This window comes from Podarcis muralis, chromosome 5 (genome assembly GCF_964188315.1).
Source record: "Podarcis muralis chromosome 5, rPodMur119.hap1.1, whole genome shotgun sequence".
Taxonomy (NCBI): Eukaryota; Metazoa; Chordata; class Lepidosauria; order Squamata; family Lacertidae; genus Podarcis; species Podarcis muralis.
In genome coordinates this window covers 54,363,773-54,386,775 of record NC_135659.1, presented here as the reverse complement: position 1 = coordinate 54,386,775, position 23,003 = coordinate 54,363,773, and the positions used below count along the sequence as shown (strand labels likewise).

Here is a 23,003-nt window from a genome sequence, read left to right as displayed (position 1 = left end):
CAGCAGAGCTACGCTGTGAATGTAAATTCAAATCTATAATATATAATGCACAAGGATAATAGATTACAATGATAAATCACATTTGATTTGGGGAGCCAGCTGGAAGCCCAAAGTAACAGCTCACTCCTGTAGCAGCCTGTGATCTCAGTGCTTGACCTTTGGCATATGCAAATGAAGAAGCCAGCTGTTTGGGGGGGGGAATCTCATTTTTCTCCTCAAAGCTTGGATATTTTGTAGCTATTTCACGGCTTCCAGCTCCATATTTTAGTAAATTTGACCTTCTGTTTTCTCCTTGCAAATGGAAAGGCTCACTCCAGAGTGTCGGGGGAAGGGCTCTAATGTTTCAACAGAGCTTTCATGAGGGATCAGATTCACTAAATCAGTGTATTTCATCCCCACAATTTGCAGGATTCCAAGGTCAGCATGGCTGACCCTCCACCGATCTACAGATGTGGACCATAAGTTCACCCTCTGTGCGATTAGAGTTGGGCAAAAGAAGAGTGAAGACGAGCCCTTTAACTCCACAGGTCGTGGCCTGGGGATTTTGCAGTGTGCAAGGACTCTGATGAAGATGAGGTTCAAACTGTTTCGGAGGCTAGGACTTCTCCAGGTCAAGAAAGCACAACCCTATCACCATCCTCCAAATTGTTGTTGGATTGGCAGCAGTGGCTCAGCTGCAGTGTCTGTGAAGCCCTGACTTTGCCACCACCTTGCCCTGCCTTGGCCCCATCCAAGTGAGCAAAGGTGACACCATCCCAACACACATGCTGCTAGCGTGTTAGGGACCGCTGACCTAGTGAGGAACCTTCTCGCATAGACTCCCTGCCGAATTAGAGCCCTGGAAACTCTAGCTTCCAAGTCCTATGGGGATCCTGTGTGAGTGCAGCAGGTTGCATAATTAAATGATGTCACTATGTGACTATGGCCACAACTTTAGATGACTTCAAAGTGCATTAGAAACATTCAAGGGAGATACAGGTCAGTGACAATGTAATCCTGGGCATGTTTACTCTTAAGTCTCACTGCACTTACTGTGGATGAGGTCAAACAATCAGCGACTGAATCCAGTCAAGATAGAGGTAAGGTGGGTAGATGGTCCTGATGCTCTAGATGGGGGCTGTCTTACCTGTGATAGACAGGGTAGCAATTGCTCCATCAGATCAGGCCCAGAGTCTATGATTGCTCTCACAGTCCCCTTTGCCTTTTGGTAGGCAGGTGTCAAGGGTTATCAGGAGCTATTTTTCCACCATGCCTGCTACTACACAGCTTTAAGTTAAGAGATAGCAATATTGGATACAGTGGTACCTTGGGTTAAGTACTTAATTCATTCCGGAGGTCCGTTCTTAACCTGAAACTGTTCTTAACCTGAAGCACCACTTTAGCTAATGGGGCCTCCTGCTGTTGCCGCACCGCTGGAGTACGATTTCTGTTCTCATCCTGAAGCAGAGTTTTTAACCCGAGGTACTATTTCTGGGTTAGCAGAGTCTGTAACGTGAAGCGTATGTAACCTGAAGCATATGTAACCCAAGATACCACTGTATATCTATTTACGAAGGCTGTGCCTCTTGAAGGAGTAGTGAAAGAGATATCTGCATTCATCCAAATTGGCATAACTTCTGAGATCGACTGCTGTAATGCGTTCTATACGAGACCTGCCTCCTGTCAGATTTAGGGATGCAGAAACATATTCAGATTGATTGTCTGCAGCTGCACTGGCTGCCAATTAGGTTCTGAGCCCAAATCATGGTTCTGGTTCTTAACTTTTCAAATCCTTTGTGGCCTGGCCTGAAATGCACATCTTAGAAACCTATGACCCCTACAGCTCTTTAGGATCTGCAGGACCTTTATGACAAATTGCCCCAAGGCTGTGGAATAACCTCCCAGAAGAGGGTCATCAGTTGTTTCTTAGTTGTTTCTCCCTGTTGGCTTTTCAGAAAAGATGAAGAGTTGTCTTTTCCAAAAAGCCTTTGGCTCTAAAGCTTTGTATTGCTGCTGCTGCTGCAGTTTTCTGGCTTAAAAGAAAGAACGAATGGGAAGTTTTGGTTTATGTTTTCACTGCGTTTCTATGGTTTGGGTTATTATTGTACATCTCTTCAGGCCTGGGAAAGGGAATGAGAGGCAGTATGGTGTAATGGTTAGAGTGCTGAACTCGGTAAGGTAAAAACGGTAAAGGTCCACTGGATGGTTAAGTCCAGTCAAAGGTGACTATGGGGTGTGGTGCTCATCTTGCTTTCAGGCTGAGGGTGTTGGCGTTTGTCCACAGACAACTTTCCGGGTCATGTGGCCAGCATGACTAAACCACTTCTGATGCGATGGAACACTGTGACAGAAACCAGAGTGCATGGCAACACCGTTTACCTTCCTGCCACAGTGGAACCTATTTATCTACTTGTACTGGCATGCTTTCGAACTGCTAGGTTGGCAGGAGCTGGGACAGAGCAATGGGAGCTCACCCCATCGCGGGAATTCGAACCACTGACCTTCTGATCAGCCAGCCCAAGAGGATCAGTGGTTTAGACCACAGCACCACCCGCATCTATGGCCTTCAGACCAGGATTCAAATCCCTACTCAACCAGACATTGATGGGATGGCTGCAGAAATGTCGTGAAGATTCTACTAGATCTTGGCAAATCCCAGGGGTGCACTGCAGGGATGAGGAAGGACCACAGACCCAATAATTCTAGCCTCTAATGTAAAGGAGGAATGCTATTGTGGTATTTTTGTGTTGCTTAATTCAAGTCTGCAACATGCCCTGCCCATTTCTGCAGTCAGCACATGCTAGCAGTTTCAGCACACAGCAAGAGACTCCCTGCTTGTCTATGCAGCCATCAGGATGACTGATGGAAGAGCAACTGGCTTCCTGCTGCCAGCACAGGACCATCGATCCCAAAGGGGGAAAGTACTTGGCTTTTCCACAGGCGCTTCCCGCCCTTAAATTCCAGCATGATTCCCTTCTGCCTCTCTCCACTTTACTCGCTTCATCCTCCTTAATTAATCTTCCTTCCCAGGACTCGTTTCAGTGAGGCACAGCAGAGCATCGCTGCCACCTCTATTTACGGCGACACCACAGTTGTGTCTGCAGCTGCAATTGGGATGGTAGCTCTGTCATGGGATAAGCTGGGTAATGGCAGAACATCTCCATCATTTCAAGAGGGGCAAAGTGGCCCAGAGTAACCCACACCTTGTAGCCTTGCTGGCAGACAAGACTGGTGCTGCGTCCTTGCAGACCCCACGAGTCAGCTCTGTGTCAGATGTGCAACCACTCTCTCCTTATGAGAGTTATTGCTTGGTTTCATTTCACAACTCCTCCTTAGGAAGCAGTTTCAACCGGCATATAGTTGGGAGACAATTAACTTGAGAGTGAGACTCTTGCGTGATTGAAAATGCAACTTCAGAAAGTGCCCTTTGTAGCGAGCCGAGGTCTTCCTTGAAACGGTACCAGAGTAAAGAGCTTGGGCCGAGGGGAGGCAGCCTCATTAACTGGGAAATCCTTGAGGGAGTAATAAGCACAGCCTTCGTCATCTTTCAAGTTGTTTGGTCTCTCTCACTACAAGGGAAGGGAGGGGGAAGCTGAGATCCCAGTGAGCCCACAGCAGGCCTGACAAATCTCCCAATCTAGGCTTCTTTCTCTCCGACTCTGGATGAAAGGAGATGGGTTTTTCACTCGATGGCGTTCTGGGTTGTGCGCTTGTGAGGGTGATTAAGGAGGAGATAGAGAGCCGTGGGTGCCGTGCCTTCGAAGTTGCACTCTTCCAACAGCTGTAAACCAGACACCCGGATTCTGATTGATTTTCTTCTAATGCAAAGCAAATATGAAAGGGGGCAAAAGCCTAATTTCAGTGCCAGTTTTGAGCATCAGCCTTAACAAGCCTTTAAATAGGATTAAAGCATTTCTCTGATGACTCTCAGGTTTCCCTCTTGGATCTTCTTCAAGGAATATTAATCCCCCTCTATTGCACAGGGCAGCTTGTGCTGCCAAGGCAGAAAATGCAGCATAACATTTCTTCCTTAATGCTTTATTGCCATGGCTACCCCCAAGCCCCATAGAACTCCAAGACATCATGGAGGGGGTTAACAGTGAGGTTAAACTATGCATATTTCATTTCTAAAAGTCAATGGATTTGAATGACTCGTGTGGCTTCCAATTAATAGATGCAGAGATAAGACTGCCTCACTTTCTAGAAGAATATTTTTGGTGCTCTGAATGTATTTGGTGATCCCGATGAATCACCGGATTCTGACTCTCCCGGAAGAGTCGATACACTTCTTGAAAGGTGGGCAAGATAAAATGAGAGAATTGGTGTCATGTAGTAGAGGGTGTGCTGGACTTTGGCTGGGAAGAGCTGAGTTCACATTCCTGCTGAGAAGCCTGGGGTAGCCTTGGGCCAGTCACATTGCATCAGGCTAGTCTCTTTCACATGGTTGTTGTGAAGATAGAATATTCCATGTTTTCATGGATAGAGTTCACTTAGGTACAAGTGGCATGAATAGAATGGCCATCAATTTATTAAATAAGGGAACAATCTCAACCCCCCACACACCCAGCCCAGCAGAAAGTAAGGGGCGTGCAGATTGCTGCCCCAGCCTGGAGGTGTTGAAACAATCTGGCCTGGATTGAGCACAATTCTATCATATGGTGGCCGTGGGATGGCTCAGCCCCAACCCCAGAAAGTTCCTTTGATGGGTTGCTGGCAGGATTTCCACTGGCATCCCTTCCTAGGTGGGGGCCACTGGGAGGCTGATGGAGGCCAGCTCTTTCAGTCTGCAGACCTCATCAAGAAAGAGCAAAAGAAAACATATTGAACACTCCATGTAGGAGTAAACATAAAACTCAAGCTAAAGCAGAGTTTTGTATTAAGTTTTTACCAAATCCAAAGTAAAAACAGGGGAGATAACATGTTAGAATGAATTTATATTGTCAAAACCCAGACCCTCCTTCACAATCACTTGAAATGGATCCCAAATATGGCATGAGGAAATAGTGGTATTTGTGAAGGGCAATATTCAACTAAATAATTGCATGAGGAGAATGACTTCCCATCCCCCTGTGTGCACCCAATGCCATCCTCAGATCTGCTCCAGCAGTTTGGGGGAACCCCAAGAATGGATTTTAAAGGTAATGGGGAGGGGAACATTACATTGCTCAAGAAGAAATCCTTGCACTGATGTAACCAGTGACTTAGTCCTACATTGTATTCCTCCCAAAGCCAGAGTGTGCCAAGAAACTGCTTTTGCTCTTGTTTATTATGATTGTATATTAATAGTAATAGAACTGGCCTATATACTGTGTGAGCAATTGCAAAATCTGGGTCGTATGTCATAGATTTGTCTGATATATTTTAGGGGAAACACAGTTCGCTACAACATAGGTTCCCTGTTTTTTACCAGCTGAGGAGCAGTCTCATAATTCTTCCTCCTCCCATCTGTGTCTTTGAATTCCCAGATGTTGATGGATGGCCACTTTGCTTTAGTAAGTGGCAAATACAGTGGTACCTCGGCTTACAGACACTTCAGGTTACAGACTCCACTAACCCAGAAATATTACCTCGGGTTAAGAACTTTGCTTCAGGATGAGAACAGAAATTGCGCAGTGGCGGCGCCGCGGCAGCGGGAGGCCCCATTAGCTAAAGTGGTACATCAGGTTAAGAACAGTTTCAGGTTAAGAACGGACCTCCAGAAAGAATTAAGTACTTAACCCGAGGTACCACTGTAAATTAATATTACATTTTGCTGCTGCTGCTGTTACTGGATCAGGTGAAATTGGGAGCTCTGTCTGGATCTGTTCAGCCTGGCTTCACTTTTCAAAGAGAAAAGAAGGCCTCTGATTCTAAGGACTTCCCCCCTTCCCCTCCTGTTGGCTGAAGATTGCTTTTATTTTGCTTAGATGTACAAGACTGGTGTTCCTTCCTCCTTAGTCATATACAGATTACTTTACCCTCAAAACCCTCCCTCCCTCAAGTTATATGCATATACACTCCAGTAGATCTTGTAGAAGTGTTAATTTCTGCAGCACTAAATCAAGCACAAATTAATGTTCAGTGTGCGGTATTAACTGTCTCTCCTCTCGTTAGACTACAGTTCTTACCTTGTAGAACTTCATTTATCTCTTGTGATTTGCATAGCTAGCTGCCCTTTATCAAGTTAGCCCATTGATCCTTCTGGCTCTCTATGTCTACATAGACATTGACTGGTAGCAGCTCTTTACCATTGCAGACAGGGCTGGAAGCAGAGGCAAAGCATGTGATTTTTCCACTGAGCTCTAGCTCATTTCCAATTACTTCTTGCTGCCTTTCCCAGATGCCTTTTGCTTCAGCACAGGGAGAAATCCAGCAGCTCATTGGTGCAGTAATGAAGGGACATGTAGAAGCCTACAAAATCCACTTTTTCCACTTGAAATTCTGACTTAGCACAGCAATAAACCTGGCATTGCTATCACCTCTGTTTCCATCTGAAGCTGGCATTTCTGCACTGTTTCTTTACTCCCTGTGGGATTAAATGGCAGGACTCAGTTGCAGTTATGAGAGCACCCCTAGCCAAGCGGAGACATAGAGCTCTGTCACATGTGGGACACATGACACATGTACAAGCAGAGAACAATTGACTTTGGCTTCCCAGCAACACAGCAGCAGCAGCAGCATCAAAATTTCTATACCACCCTTCATCCTAGGACTAATCCAAAACTAATATAAAGTTGGTGCCTGGTGGTCCTCACTGAGGAGAGTGTCCACAGATGGCAGAGCCGCAACTACTGAATATGCCCTCTTTTTGTCACAATCCTCTGAATCTCCCTCAGAGCAGGTACCCAGAGGCACTGGTGCCATCTCCAGGGTCTCCACAAAATTTTCACTGTGGTTGTCTGGCCTCCACTTGCTACCACCACTGCCTTACCTCCCGGTCTCTGGGGCTGTGGCAGTGGCTGGGCCTGGGCCATTGCCTTCACCATCTTCATGGGACATGGGACATGGGACATGTTCTACTGCCCCACCCCCACTGCTGCTGCAGAAGCATGTCCCCAACAGAGGCCCCTTGCTGGAGGCCCTGGCCCAGTCTCCACTATGGCACTGGAGAGTGGCAGCAGCAGACAGAGGTCAATAAGTGTGTGCCGCTGGGCACCCACAGTATGAGGCCCAAGTTGGCTCCTCTACCTGGAGAAGGGTCTCAGATGTTGATCTAAGGGTATGGACAGGTTCCTGTCAACAGAGGCATTCCATTAAGTATTGGGACATTAATTTGAGATGTGTCTTTCCCCATGCATTAGACACTACAGTAAGACAAGTTAGAGAGAGACAAATATTATTTCCCAAGTATAAATGTTAAGTGAGACTGGCATTGACCAGCTGTAGTGCTTTTGCCCAATGCATTTTGTACCAGATTTTACAAAAGAAGGCAACTCTGGTAGCTGGGTCTTAGCTTATTTTCTACACATGGAATCATGAGTTGTTGTTTGAAGGCAAAAAATGACAGGGAGAGGATATCCAGAGTGAATAATGAAGCAATTAAAAAGTCTAGCAAAGTTGAAGCCCTTTGGAAATGTGGAAAGTAACTGGAGAGAATTAAACAGCCTTTCTCCTGCAGTTGGTGACAGAGAACAGAAGATCATCACAAGGTACTTTGTTTATGACAAAAGCTGATGCCTTCGATGGGCTTAATTGTCTGGAGTTAACCCAGGAGAAGGAGGCAATTATGTACCTTGTATTACAGAGGGTTGAACAGAACTGCATGGAACGTGGAAACAAATTATACTGGAGAGACATTTTCAGCCATGTCATCATATTTAGGGTGACTTTCTCACCCTTTGTAAAGTGCAAAGGCGAGAGGGAAGAGAAGGAAAAAGTTTTGCAGCAGGAAGTGCTGATAGCGTAGGGGGATGCAAACCCAGTTATGAGTCTGAGAAAATTAAAGAGCTCATTAGAGGCCCTCGTGTTATTGCATAGTTCTCATGAGAAGTGCATAGCAAAAGTTCCTCTGATGCAGTGCTTCCAAGGCAGGCGTTAATGCAACATTATTGTACCTACAACAGGAGATTGGAAGTTGGGCAATGTCCAGCAACTTGAGCGTGTGTGCAGCCCCCTCAAATATTTTATTGGAGGGTGTGTGTGAAGGAGTTGCCCTGGGCCCCTAGGAGTTGAGGGTGATAAATTGGTTGAGCAGTTCTATGCACACTTACAGAGGAGGCAAGCCCCATGGAAGTAAGAGAGATTTATGTTTGAGAAAATTTGCAAAGGATTGGGTTGTAAATCAATCACCAGCACATTATAGTGATGAATTATGTTCCGCTGAAATGGATTTAGGCTTTCTTTTGCAAATAGCCTTCTACGTATTGAAATGCACTGGCAGTCAGAATGACCACAAAACGCAACACAAAGAGAAAATGGGCTGGCTCTCACTTGCAGTAGAGTTTATTTTTTACCTCATCACATTATATAGTTTGCTGATAGTGGTTATGATTCCTCCCTGACAAAAGCTCGGTCTCTTTGGCAGCTGCATGGCATAATTTCCTTATTCTGTTTTCTCCATGATGGGAAAGAATCTTGAATTTCAACCTGGCCTGCAGGTTTCAAGGGGCACAGGAGCCCTGCCAGTGAAAAGATGGCAAGCCTATTTGCAGCATGCCGGTGCTTTGAAGTGGAATCATTTTGTTTCTATTCAACCCCCTGAGAAGTTGAGAGCGGGCACTTTAGTTTCACAACATGCTTGCATGAAGTAGTTTGTGCCAGTAAATGTTGCAGCGTGGAGTGCTTCTCTTCAGGATCCTAGCCAGCTATGCCCTTTCCCATGATAATCCATTCCACTCCCTGCTCCCTTTTCCATTCCTCCCTTCCAGCAGTCAATCAGTGTTCTGTCCCCACTGAGCTGCCTTTACTGAGCTGCTTTTATCTCAGCCCCACACTCAAGGTTTTTCTAAAGGTTTTGTTTCGGTGGGGGGTAGTTCTGCAAAGCAGAGACATCACCTTGCTAACATAAGTCCGTATAGTTAAAGCTATGGTTTTCCCAGTAGTGATGTATGGAAGTGAGAGCTGGACCATAAAGAAGGCTGATTGCCGAATAATTGATGCTTTTGAATTATGGTGCTGGAGGAGACACGTGAGAGTCCCATTGACTGCAAGAAGATCAAACCTATCCATTCTTAAGGAAATCAGCCCTGAGAGCTCACTGGAAGGACAGATCGTGAAGCTGAGGCTCCAGTACTTTGGTCACCTCATGAGAAGAGAAGACTCCCTGGAAAAGACCCTGATGTTGGGAAAGATTGAGGGCACAAGGAGAAGGGGACGACAGAGGACAAGATGGTTGGACAGTGTTCTCGAAGCCACAAACATGAGTTTGACCAAACTGCAGGAGGCAGTGGAAGACAGGAGTGCCTGGCGTGCTCTGGTCCATGGGGTCACGAAGAGTCGGACACGACTAAACAACTAAACAACAACAGTTCTGCAAACCTTAAGTTTCCTCTGGTCTGCCAAGCATCCACACTCTGAGAACATATCTGTGACATCTGGTAACTTGCTCAACACCACCCACCTCCAAGTTTCAAGCCACTCCACACCACACTGAGTCTGGAAAGCACAGCATTTTATTGCTCTTGTGGCAGTGAAGCATCGTTGTGAACAGGACGTGTATTTGTCTGGGAGAAAAGGCAGGAACAGAAAGGCAGAAGTGGGAGGAGAGAGAGAATAAAAGGGCTGCAGTAACACACACACAGAGAGAGGGGGGAATTGGAGTGGTGGTGGGGAGAGATTGCTGGGAGATACAGTGGAAAAAAGAGAAGGATGGTGACAGACAGGTGACTTACTTCCAAGATAGAGATATACAGAGCATGGGAGAGAGAAAAGAGGCAATGTGGAGAGTGTGCATTTGAGAGGGAGGGGCATTCACAAGAAAGATTCTTCCACTGTCCGGCATTTAGGTAGCCAGTACGAGGAGGGTTTGGATGTTGGAATTTACCAGCCAAAACATTGGCTTCAGGCTCCCAGTCTGTTTCACAAACACAGGGTGAGATTCCCCTGCATGCTGCAAGTTCCTTACAGATAGCTTTCAGATATTTTCCAATAATAAAAAAGACTTGCCTCACCTTGTTTTGAGTTTTCTTCCATGTGTTGAAGAGCTGCTTACTTTGTTAGAAGATTCAGGACAGCTGTTCACAGTTTCGGACCACAAGTTTGCCATGAATCAGTAATGTGACTATATGTAATAGTCCCGCTCTAGTCTGTCTTGGTCAGACCACACCTGGAATACTGTGTCTAATTCTGGGTGCCACAATTTAAGAAGGATATTGACAAGCTGGAATGTTGGTAGAGGAGGGTGACCGAGATGATCAAGGGTCTGGAAACCAAGCCTTATCGTTGAGGGAGTTGGATATGTTTAGCCTGGAAAAGAGATTGAGAGGAGTCGTCTTCAAATATCTAAAGGGCTGTCACATGGGAGATGGTGCAAGCTTGTTTTCTCCTGCTCTGGAGGATGGGACCTGAGCCAATGGATTTAAGAAAACAGATTCCAAATAAATTTCAGGAATAACTTTCTGATGGTAAGAGCTGCGTGACAATGGACTGGATTCCCCCAGAAGGTGGTGGACTCTCCTTCGTTGGAGCTTGTTAAGCAGAGGTTGGGTGGCCATCTGTCATGGATGCTTTAGTTGAGATTCCTGCATTGCAGGGGGTTGGACTAGATGATCCCTGGGATCCCTTCCAACTCTGCAATTTTATGATTCTAATGGAAGATAAAAGCATAATCCATAATGAACAGAAACATTAAAATAATTATGATAAATTACATCATTAACAGTGTCACAAAAATGACATACCCGCCAGCCTCTAAAACCCTAACAAAAATGTGCTTCTTTCAAAGTGAATATTGTAATTAGGGAACATCCAGTACAGACCTGCACATTATTTGTTTAAAGAATGAAAATTGTTATGCACTAGTGCCTTTTTGAAATGTATGCCTTCCCACCCCCCAGATATAACTCAGCTGTGTTCTCTGTGTGCTTATGAAATGAATTTATAAATTTAAGGTTGGATATCTACAAAATCCATGGGGCATGTGTTGGCTTACATATGTGGCAGCATCATAGCCTGTATTTGCTACTGGGATTGTTTTGGGTGAACAAAAGGTGTTTCCTAGTAGTGTCAAGAGGGGACATCCAGGCTCCAGTAGCGGACAGCGCAGTGGGGCAAAGACTCTTACCTGACCTCCCAGCAGACGAGTTGCTGCTTCTGGGAGGAGAGAGGCAGTGGTGAGGGCAGTGCAATGCAGTGCAAATGCACCAGTGCAGTCAATCTATTTCTGCTTGTCTGTTTGCACCGCACCATTCCAGTCACTGTCCAATCCTGGTAAGCAGCAGTGACTCGCCTGTCAGGTTAGGAGGCCAGGTTAGCATCTCTGTCACTGTACATTATTGCCAGGCTCCTTAGCCTTAACCATCTAAATTTTCTTCCTCCAGTGACTTCAGCAATGAGGCTTTGTGGATGGCTGTACTTCTGTGGACTTTCAATCCTTGGAAAGCTGATGTCCCCAAAACTCATAACTTCTTTTTCTCATTGTTTCTCTCATGAGTAATTTTGGGTTACATACACAAATAGCTGATTGAAAGATAATTCCGTAATCATAAAGTTCTAAAAACTAGGCTCTGTTGCCTTTTCAGCGACCCAGATCTATAGTCTCTAGCTGAGAAGGAAATTGACATCCTTTGGTTTGCATTTCTGTCTGTCTATATGAGAAGCTGTCAGCATACAGCTTTTGTCAGAGTGCTAGAACCACCCAGGAGAGAAATGTGGGTGGCTTGGGCTGTTGTGCACAAATGACACTTTGATTGGTGTCTCATTTCTCCTATTTGTTGAGGCAGTGAAGAGACTACATTGACATTCAGTTTCACTCGCTTTCATTTCCCATATCCCATTAACAATATTCACCAACGATGCACTCCTGGCAGAAAGGCATTCTGAACATTAGTTGTAGCCGCCACCACCACCCAACAAAGATGACCTGTTCTCTTCTTTTCTGGTGGCCACTGTGAGAACAGGATGCTGGACTAGATGGGCCAATGTAGGGCAACTTGGGGAGAATTCCCTCTGATGCTTGTGGAAGCAGATTTCAAAGCATTATTCTGGAGATTGTTTTCAGTCACCAGTTGTAAGTCCTGTTCCCAGAGTGCTTTGAAACCTTCCTTAGTCCTCACAATCTCCTCTGATAATCTAGGTAAAGGGACCCCTGACCGTTAGGTCCAGTTGCGGACGACTCTGGAGTTGTAGCGCTCATCTCGCTTTACTGGCCGAGGGAGCCGGCATACAGCTTCCAAACCAGAGCAGCGCACTGAAATGCCGTTTACCTTCCCGCCGGAGCGGTTCCTATTTATCTACTTGCACTTTGACGTGCTTTCTTACTGCTAGGTTGGCAGGAGCTGGGACCGAGCAACAGGAGCTCACCCCATTGCGGGGATTCGAACCGCCGACCTTCTGATCGGCAAGCCCTAGGCTCTGTGGTTTAACCCACAGCGCCACCTGCATAATCTAGTTGGGTCTTAATTTGGTTTCCTGATTTGGGCCTGATGCTTTAGAAAATAGAGGTGTTTAGTTTCCCTTTATTTCTCGCCATCCCCTTCAAAACCCTCAAGGCCCTTGCCCCCTTATCTCTCCACTCTTAGATCCCAATACACCCACACTCATGACCTTTTGCATCTCTAGCTCTACCTACTCTTCACAGGTCTCCTGTTCTCTCAAAAGATGTTATTATTTATAAAGTGACTAATGTTGACTAGGGGGTGCCTGGCTCTGTTGTTGTTTGAATATACACTTCTGTGAGTGTGGGGCCAGTGAACCAGGGAGTTCCACTAAGGCTTTGAGGACTGAATACTCAGACCTTCAGCATGCTCTTATTGTCTTTACTGATGTATAACACAAAATAGCTGGGTAGACAGGACTGAGAGCCTTCAATAGACATTTTAAGTCTTCCCTTTGGGACTGGAAGCTTCACTGTCTGACCCTTTCTGCTGCCTCCACGTGGACCTGTCTCATACTCTCCTTGCTTCCTCTTCCTGCTTTTCTTCACCAGCTCTGTACTAGCTTCCCTTCCCATCCTTGAAGTGTGATGCAGCTGCAATCTGCTTAGTTCATGTGCAGTGAATCTTTTTGTATTTTTTGGCAGCCCTTGTATGACTTACCCTGCCAATAGAGTATTATTTTATTTTGTGGGGGAGCTGGGGGTGGGATCGTTATCCAAGCCCTGTCCTCCAGCAGAAAGTCATAGCTGCTCAATGAGTGGAGAGACTGGAGGAGGTTTTGTTCTATCCCAATGGGCTGTTTATTATTGCAGGAATGAGAGACACTATGGAGGGAGGGAAGAGGGTGATGTATCAAGAACTCCCTGAGGAAACCAATGCTGAGAGAAGAGTGGTATTTTAGGTAGCATCAAAAGGCCAGCACTACTGTCTGAAGGACAAATGGTCCCCATTTGATTGGAATTATTATATTTCTAATTTCTGGTCTTTTGGTTTCCTTCTCTTTTCAGTTCCTTCTCTTGCTCTCACACTGTTCTGTTTTCAGTTCTTCTTCACTTCTTGGTTCTTCTGCTTCAGGGTGAGCTGCATGTAAGGCAGCCAATTCCCCGCATGTTATTCTGTCTCATTTGGGACAAGAGGGGGCTTCTTTTTCTCTGCATGCTTCTCACGCTTAACGGGTCATTCAGGTAATTTGCGGTGGCCACCCACACAAATTCTACCATCTCTGCACATCGTTGTCAAGCAATTGCAGCTTGTCACTGCAGGGCAGGACATCCTACTCAACCAAAGCATTCTTGCAGCAGCATAGCTAGAGGCTCATGGATTCCACATTTTTCAGTCTTGTCAAAAAGAAGACTCTACTTTTCTTATATATAAATCACTTCTAAAGTACTATGTGCTTCAACACCAGTTGCTGCAAACCAGAGCCCATGCGTGGAAACAAGTCTGGCAGGGCATTACTTGAGACGGCATATTCCATCTCTGGAGACTTACTTCACATCCATATTTTTGTGAGAGGACAACTGTACAAAGTGTACAAGGTAGGACCAGCTGTCTGCATCGGATGTCAAAAAGTGCCAGGAAAGCGTCACACCAAAAAACAAAAATAAAAGCTAGTGCAGTCGTGCCCTCCAGTCCCACCCTCCTTTTACGCTCATGCAGCCCAGGGAATTACAACAATAACTGACAGCTTCTCCAGAATTTCTCTGCCCCTCTGATTTCATTATCCATGGGTGTTAACAGGCCAAGTAGAGTTTTTCTGCTTTCTTAATCACTGGTTGTCACTTCCTAAGACAAGGGGATAGATTATCCTTCTCAAGATGCCCCTAAATCTTCCGAGTGTTTAGAAAGAATTACAGTGGATGAATCACTCAGTAATTAGTACTCTCTGTAGCTTCCTGTACTGCAGCTTTCGGTTCTCCATGTTTTACTGTAGTCAGGGACTGGTATTCAGTGCCCTCTGCAATCCCACCAACACACCTTACCTGCTCACTGACAGCAATTGAGAGGAAACAATACTATGGCTTCTTTATATCTCCCTTGTTACTGAACCACATGGTTGTGCTGACTCAAAGCAACTTTCTTCATTGCCCAGATGCAACAGCCTGACCTGCTGCAATCCCTGAAGTTGAGCCTGTCTCTAAAGCAATGAAATATCGTTTCCTGGAATGAGTATGCCAGTGAGTTAAAGCAAGCTCCCTCTGCACTCAGTCTGCATATCTCCTTACATTTAATTGGTGCTCTTGCGTGCTTTGAAGATAAGCTATTGAAAGAAACATTCAGAGAAGTTCTGGCTCTGAAACTGGAATGCTATTAAGCCCTTTCTAATCCTTCATTATCTCTGCTATTCATTGCTGACACTCTCTGCCATTAGGGCCCAATCCAAAGTTCATCCGAGTCAGTAAAGATCCCACTAACTTTTACGGTAGCAGCTCATCTGAGATAGCTTAGCTGGTAGAGCAGGAGATGCTTAGTATCAGAGTTGTGAGTTCAAGTCCCACATCGCAGGGCATTGGGCTAGATGGTCCTTGTAGTCTCTTCCAACCCTACAGTTCTGTGATCTTAAGTGCAGAATTTTCTGACTGCATTCAGCACCACAAGTGCTGGACAGCTCCCAGAATCTTGTCATCTTGAGGACTGTCGATTAATCAAATGGGCAAAGGGAGGGAAGGGATCTTGAAGGAACTGAAGCTACACATTGGGTGCTGGTATTAGAAACCCTGAGACAAATTCCTGTTATAGTAAAATGTATGACAAACTTTCCTATTCATAGAACACACAAAGATGTCTAAGTGTAACCCACCACCTGGCATGGAACAAATGTTTCATCTAAATTTAATTTAAATTTCTTAAATTATTTTTGCAGCCTTTTTTCCTCCCCTCTGTTCATATTACAAGAGTCCATTTGTAGATATTTACATGTAGCAATGATGCATTCAGTATGGTCCAAATTGCACACATCATCTACACAGAAGACCACTCAGCCAGCACCAACCTCAGTTGCACATAAGTCAGCATGGCAAGTGCAGTCTGTGTAGGGCAGTAACAGTTTCAGTACGGAATTATTCTGATACATCATTATTGCTCCTAAAGAGAAAACACTATGTTGTTGTTTTGTTGTTTAGTCGTGTCCGACTCTTCATGACCCCATGGACCAGAGCACGCCAGGCACTCCTGTCTTCCACTGCCTCCCGCAGTTTGGTCAAACTCATGCTGGTAGCTTCGAGAACATTGTCCAACCATCTCATCCTCTGTCGTCCCCTTCTCCTTGTGTCCTCAATCTTTCCCAACATCAGGGTCTTTTCCAGGGAGTCTTCTCTTCTCATGAGGTGGCCAAAGTATTGGAGCCTCAGTTTCACGAGTGCTCCAGTGATCACTCAGGGCTGATTTCCTTAAGAATGGATACATTTGATCTTCTTGCAGTCCATGGTACTCTCAAGAGTCTCCTCCAGCCCCATAATTCAAAAGCATCAATTCTTCGGCGATCAGCCTTCTTTATGGTCCAGCTCTCACTACTTTATTTGCAAAATGAAGTCAGCAGAACATAAAATTGTTGTTTGCATTGTCTTCATTCCATAACATTCCCAGATGGAGGCAATTTAAGAATGGACTCAATAATGCAGAACAAACACTTTCGCAGGTGATTCCAATATATGAGCCCTTATTTAGTTCCTTTGTGCTATCAACCATTCATTTCCCCTAATATCTTTAGAAAAAGTCCTAAAATCTCTATAATCTTTCAGGATGCAGGAGGTGGCTGCTCTTCAATGGGGAAGATAATTGATATAAATAAATCAATACCTTGGAGGACAAGGTGTTTTCATGCCAACATTCTGGTCTACATTAAGAATAAATCAACATTCTGTCTACATTCAGAATAAGTGGTTTTGTGAAACCTTTTTTGGGATTCAAGGTGAATACGTGTAGGCTTAAAGTGGGGAGGGAGAGGGGGCATACATGGAGCCTCACTCCAATTCTCCTGTGTGTGCTGGCTCCAGACATTTCTACATGCAATATGATGGCATGAAGGGGGATTCTAAAGTGCATTTGAGTAAACGTGCTTAGAATTTGCCCTTTGATCAGGAATCCTGATAACACAAGATTCCCAACCGCTGGGAGGATTCTAAGCACATTTACCTGAATGTGCTTAGCATGTCCCTATCATATATTTGTGCTGGATGTGGGAAGTGGATCTGGAATGTGCAGGAATGTCGAGACGGGCTTGTGTGTGTGTCCCTCCCCGCGTCAAGACCAGATGCATTCTTCACAAATGGGGCTTAGATCTCCATAAAGTTGGGAACAACTTAGCCGAGCAAGAAACTCTTCATTGAATGTGCCTACGGACTTGGTTGCTACTACAAGAGAGTCGTTTTGAAGCTGTTTGTCAGTTTGACATGCCATTTTTCACAATGAGATCAAGGAGATGGTTTTCATCTAAGCTTGGATGTAGTTGGATACCATCTTGAATCATGATGGTGGACTGAACCTTTCAAAACTGCATTGGTTTTTGAGTTTATTAGAATTCCTGAGCAATGCCAAGTAGAAGACTTCTGTTCTACTATTGTATATTGGAACGTTGTTGTTTACTGTGCATTTGGACACTTATTAAGATATTGTAACTCAGTTTTCTGTGATCAAGGAGCAGATTTTTGTCTGTGTGCGGATACCATTGGACACCATTTTGAATAATGATAGCAAACTATACTCTAATTTTAACCATTGGGTTTGTTTGTTTGTTTGTTTGTTTGTTTGTTTGTTAGATGTCTTGAATGACTAGTTATGTATATTTTGAGGTTTGCTGAAGCCCCTCCAGTTCCATTCTTTCATATTTGCACGGACATAACTTGCCATGTACATAGCTCAGGGATAACCAATGTGGAGCCCTCCAACTATTGTGGACGATCTCTCTCATCAGTCTCAACCAGCTCTACCAATAGTCAAAGATGATGGGAGTTGGGGTCTACCATATCTAGAAGGTGCTACATTGACTACCCTGATGTAGATCATCATCTTTATACCAAGAGATAATATGGGCCACTGCCTGCATTGGAAAGGTTGAGTTCTGTGGAAAGGAAACACACACTTGGGTGCTGTTGATTTAGAATATAGTTGAAGCATTATCATCCAAAGCGTCAACAAAGAAAGGAATATGGCCAACATACAGAGATCTATTAACTGAGCAAGAAGGAAAACTAAAACTTAAAGACTATGATGAGATAAAGGAATATCTTCAGAGTTGGTTGCATCAAAGGCAACTAAACGAAATCTTTAAAGAGGACAATAAGAGAGGATTTACTTACACAGCTTCCAAATTCCAAAGGGATATTATAGACGATAATTCCAAACTATTGAAGAAGGCCTATAATATACTTTTGGAATGGGAAACTAAAGACAAAGAAGTTAAATCGGTAATGATTAAGTGGGCAGAGGACATAGGTCATAATATGCAATTTGAAGATTGGATAAGGCTTTGGAAAGTGATTTTGAAATTTACAGACTGTATATTGCTGAAAGAGAATTATATGAAGATGATGTATAGGTGGTAAAGGTAAAGGTAAAGGGACCCCTGACAATTAGATCCAGTCGTGACCGACTCTGGGGTTGTGGCACTCATCTCGCTTTATTGGCCGAGGGAGCCGGCGTACAGCTTCCGGGTCATGTGGCCAGCATGACTAAGCCGCTTCTGGCGAGCCAGAGCAGTGCACAGAAACGCCGATTACCTTCCTGCCGGAGTAGTACCTATTTATTTACTCGCACTTTGATGTGCTTTCAAACTGCTAGGTTGGCAGGAGCAGGGACTGAGCAACGGGAGCTCACCCCGCTGCGGGGATTCGAACCGCCGATCTTCTGATCGGCAAGTCCTAGGCTCTGTGGTTTAACCCACAGCGCCACCCGCGTCCCTGTATAGGTGGTATGTCACACCAAATAAATTGGCAAAAATGTATAAAACAGAACAAAAGAATTGTTGGAGATGCAAAGAAGGGGAAGGTACATTTTATCATATGTGGTGGGATTGTAAGATTATTAAGAAATTTTGGGAAATGATTTATAATGAATTGAAAAAAATGTTTAAAGTAACGTCTGTTAAAAAAACAGAAGCTTTTTTGTTAGGTATTCTAGGACAAGATATTCCGAAAGAAAAACAGACATTGTTCATGTATGCTACAACAGCAGCAAGAATTCTAATAGTGCAAAATTGGAAGACCGGACAAATTACTTTTAAAGAACAATGGCAAGAAAAACTGATGAATTATGCAGAGTTACGGACAAATTGCGTGAAAAGGACAACAGTGACTTTGGAAAAGAATAGGAACCTTTTACAACATATTTACAGGGGGGGGAACATGGACTCATTGGCAGGATTTAAATAAATATTCACAACTTTAATTACAAAGAACAAGAAGATTATACAAGTTGACAAAACATTATTATATATACACAGCGGAACGTAACATTTTATGTAACAAACCAGAAATGGAAGCTGAGGGAAGTCAACAAGGAGGGGGGAAACTGGAAAATGAATGTTATTGATATTGGATATTTGTTATGAGAAAAAGAAAATTAATAAATAATATAGATAGATAGATAGATAGATAGATAGATAGATAGATAGATGATAGATAGATAGATTAGATAGATGATAGATTAGATAGATGATAGATAGATAGATAGATAGATAGATAGATAGATAGATGATAGATAGATGATAGATATAGTTGCCTTCTGCTAGGAACTACAGCCAGGCACCTTTAGCAATGTGTGCTGAGCTAAGTTACACCACTGTGTAACAGAGCATCTTCCTTGACAGTATTGTCAGATTGGTGTCTCCCACCCAGGCTGGCCACTAGGCTATTCTAGGTAGAACGGCTTCTGTTGTTTGGGCTAAATTGAATTGGTTATTATTATTATTATTATTAGTTTTGCTCTGTACTGGAAATTGTGTAATTCTTCCTCTCTCTCTTTCATTTCAGAAATCTTCTGGATAAGGATACTTTCTCCAAATCTGACCCATGTATGTACATTTTCTATATAGGTTCACTGCCTTGTAAAATACAGTTTAGCTACAGGGCTTCTGTGATTAGCTCACAGAGGTTCTTGTAGAATCCATGCATTACATTTCAAATGCATGGATTCTTGGAGTTTAACACTGCTTAGATTCCCCCCTCCCTGTGCTTACAGATTTCTTTTTTTTAAAAAAAAAGTTTATAAATGCTTTAAATGAATGAATAAAAGACCACACTCTTTGAGCATGCTGAACAAGATTAAGCAGTTTAAATCCCATTCATTTTAACCTCTGAAACATAAATTTAGTTCTTCCATTGACATCAGTTGAAGTTGAAGTTGCCAGGTAGTGTTCTGGATTCATTGACTCCTGGTTGGCAACATGGCTGGCTGGCTAGAACCTTAAAGAGGAGCCCTCCACTTTGGTTGGTGGCTCCACTTGCAAAATGCCATTTTCTTTGAAATGTCCCTTTGGGAACATAGACAGCATCCTTAGCAGCTCACACAGATGAAGGAGGACAAGCAACAGATCCTGATCAAATCTTGGTGGGGCAGCAGCCTTTGTTGCCAGCCAGTTTGCTGGTGCCTTGGCAGCGGCTCTTCATTAAAACCTCATTAATCTTCTCTACATCTCCACTGTGCTTTTGCTAATGGGGAGTATTTGAAAGGGAGCCAAATACATTAATGAAGGTATCATTATTGGCTAATTTAAACAGACACCCTTAAGATCTCGTTTTGATTTCTATAGTTCCTAAACCATGAGAGACTGGCCTTTGTGTTTGCATTTGCCATAATAGAATGTCCAGGCTGCTTTCTGATGGGCCTCTAAGAAAACAAGCAAATCCATGAGCCAGAGGGTGAAAAATGGTTGAGGGGAGAGATGGTCCACCCTTTCAGATGGGTAGAACTTTGGGCTGGTTCTACAGAAATCAACTTCCACCTGTCCACATACCATGGGTCATATCTAATCAGTGCTTCAGGCTAATGAAAGTATCTTTCATCAGCAGAATGGGGGAGTGAAGCAGTTTTCACTGATCTCCACCTCCACCCTCTCCCATCCAGCACCCCACCACCCACACTTCTTCAAACAATTCCCCCAACCCCCCGGAGCAGATTTTTGGGGCATGCGGGAATATCACAGGGGGAAAGGGAAACCACCAAAAAGTGCCTCCCTCCCTGTTCCATGGACCAAACCCTACACTGGATCTTCCATCACTGCAAAGGGCATCATTGGATACATGTCCCCATGTCTAGAACCGAGTGACCCTGCTTTTGTCTTTTTGACTCTGATAGGTTTTTTGTGCACAATGCCATCCGTTGTGCAGAAAAATGCATTGGTGCTGTTTTTCTACACAGCTGTCAATGTGGTGGAAAGGGAAAAGAGAGAGGTAACAGATCCCAACTGTCCAACTTTTGAGATCCCCCCTTCCAATCACCAATGGGGAATTAGGCTGTAGTTAAGCTTGCTGGGTTCCTGTTTTTGCAGAAGCTTGTGATGGATTTGGGTAACACAGACTATGCTGTATGATACCACTGCCTTCACTCTGCCAGTGACTGAGCTGAGCTGTTTTCCCTTTGCAGTGTGTGTGCTGTATACTCAGGGCATAGAGACCAAGCAGTGGAGAGAGGTATGTATCTGCATTTATTTTCATTTTTGACTGGAACAGGTCTGGTCTTAGAAAGATGCTGGGTGATCAAAACCTGCATTTAATTCCACTTTTCTGCCTCCGATGCCTTGGGCAGTATTTGCAAATGATTTCCCTGCTTTGTACCTCAATTTTCTCACCTTTATGGTTCATCTCCTGAAATGCAGGCTTGGTGGGGCCGGCCCACATTACTACCTGCACAGCTTTCCCCTCTATTACATGGAAGACCACTAGGGGTCTCTATAGGGCCCAGCAAAGCAACATGGATACCGTATATTATTAGTAGGTGTGGTGCAGGTGACATTCCAACTCTAACCAACTGAGCTTTCCAGGATGCTGTGCTGTCCAGGATGCTATGAGCATATAAGCGGAGCCTTTGATGGGTGCAAACAACAAGCAGCCAAAAGCCAGAGAGAGACAGAAATAAAAGGCAAATGAATACGACTTGCTTCCTGAATACCCTTACAAGCACATCCTGCTATAGGTATTGGGCTGTTGACTTAGCTGCTGTGAGTGCATGAGATAGCAACTCCATTCTGCCAGCATTAGCCAAACAGTGTAACTGAGCAAGTTTCCAGCCCCTAAAGATGCTCAATGAACTATTCTCTTCTTCTCATTCCAGCTAGCCTCCAGGAGAGCCTCCTTTATTTCTTGGTGACTTTCTATGCTATTAACCAGGCATTGGCAAACTCCGGCCCTCCAGATGTTTGGGACTACAATTCCCATCATCCCTGACCACTGGTCCTGTTAGTTATGGATGATGGGAATTGTAGTCCCAAACATCTGGAGGGCCAGAGTATCCTTAATAGTATCCTTCTGAAGCGGCTATATCGGAGGTGGGTGGTACTGCTTTGTGGTGGTTCTGGCGCCACTTAGATGGGTGACTCCGTAAAGTAGTGCTGGAGGAATATTATTCAGCCCCTTGCTATGGAACATCTGCATGAAACCACGGAGTGGGGTCACCCAGAGTTTTGGAGTGCATTGTCATCAATATACTGGTGGCACGCAGCTCTGCTTCTCCTTTTCGTTGCCAGAGGCTGTTTTGGTGGATGCACTGAACTGGTGCCTGCCTGAGATAATGGACTGGATGAGAGCCAGTAAACTGAAGCTCAATCCAAATAAGGCAGAGATGCTGCTAGTGGGTGGTTCTGCTGTCTGGGTAAGTGGCATTCTCCCAGCTCTGGGTGGGGTCTCACTCCCATTGATGGAGGAGGTTCATAGCTTGGGGACACTTCTGGATCCATTATGGTCTTTGGAGTGGAGGCGCCCTTATCTGGATGCTGGTAACCTGTATATGCCCTGGTATCCTCATGGTTAGATTACTTTTATTTTTGGGAGTGCCTTTGAAGATGGCTTGGAAACTGCAGCTGCAACAGTTGTTTTGTGGCCAGACTGAGGGTTCAATCATATAACAACGATTCTACTCTGGCTGCGCTGGCTTCTGGTATGTTTTCAGATCCACTATGAAGTGCTGCTTTCGACATATAAAGCCATATATGGTTGAGGATCCCAGTACTTTACAAACAACTCTTCCAGCATGAACCTAACCAGACCCATAAGTCAGCATCTGAGGCCCTCCTTGGATGGTCTCATCTTACAGAAGTATGGGGGGGCTATTACAAGAGATGGGGCCTTTTCAGCAATAGCCCCAGACTGAAGGGATGCTGTTTCCAGGAAGGCCCACCTGGCCTCAGTGGTATCTTGTTGACACCAGCTCAAGGCTTACTTTGACTGTCAAGCATTTGGTTGCTAATTTGTATCCTCTTCGCTGGCTTTTGCTGACGATTGTTTTAATGGTGATTGATTATATTAATGTTTGCAATTAATCCAGAATGCGGCAGCTAGACTGGTGACTGGGAGTGGCCGC

The 23,003-nt window shown here is 44.5% G+C and overlaps 1 protein-coding gene across 1 annotated transcript in view; it reads left to right on the top strand.

Annotated features, from left to right (window-relative positions):
* The window catches only part of LOC114598451 (copine-5), a 124,264-nt gene that overhangs the window by 12,854 nt on the left and 88,407 nt on the right, over nt 1–23,003 (top strand). The window contains exons 2-3 of the mRNA XM_077928844.1: nt 19,460–19,500; nt 21,072–21,118. Of these exons, the coding sequence (XP_077784970.1) occupies nt 19,460–19,500; nt 21,072–21,118 (88 nt within the window). The remainder of the gene's footprint in view (nt 1–19,459; nt 19,501–21,071; nt 21,119–23,003) is intronic.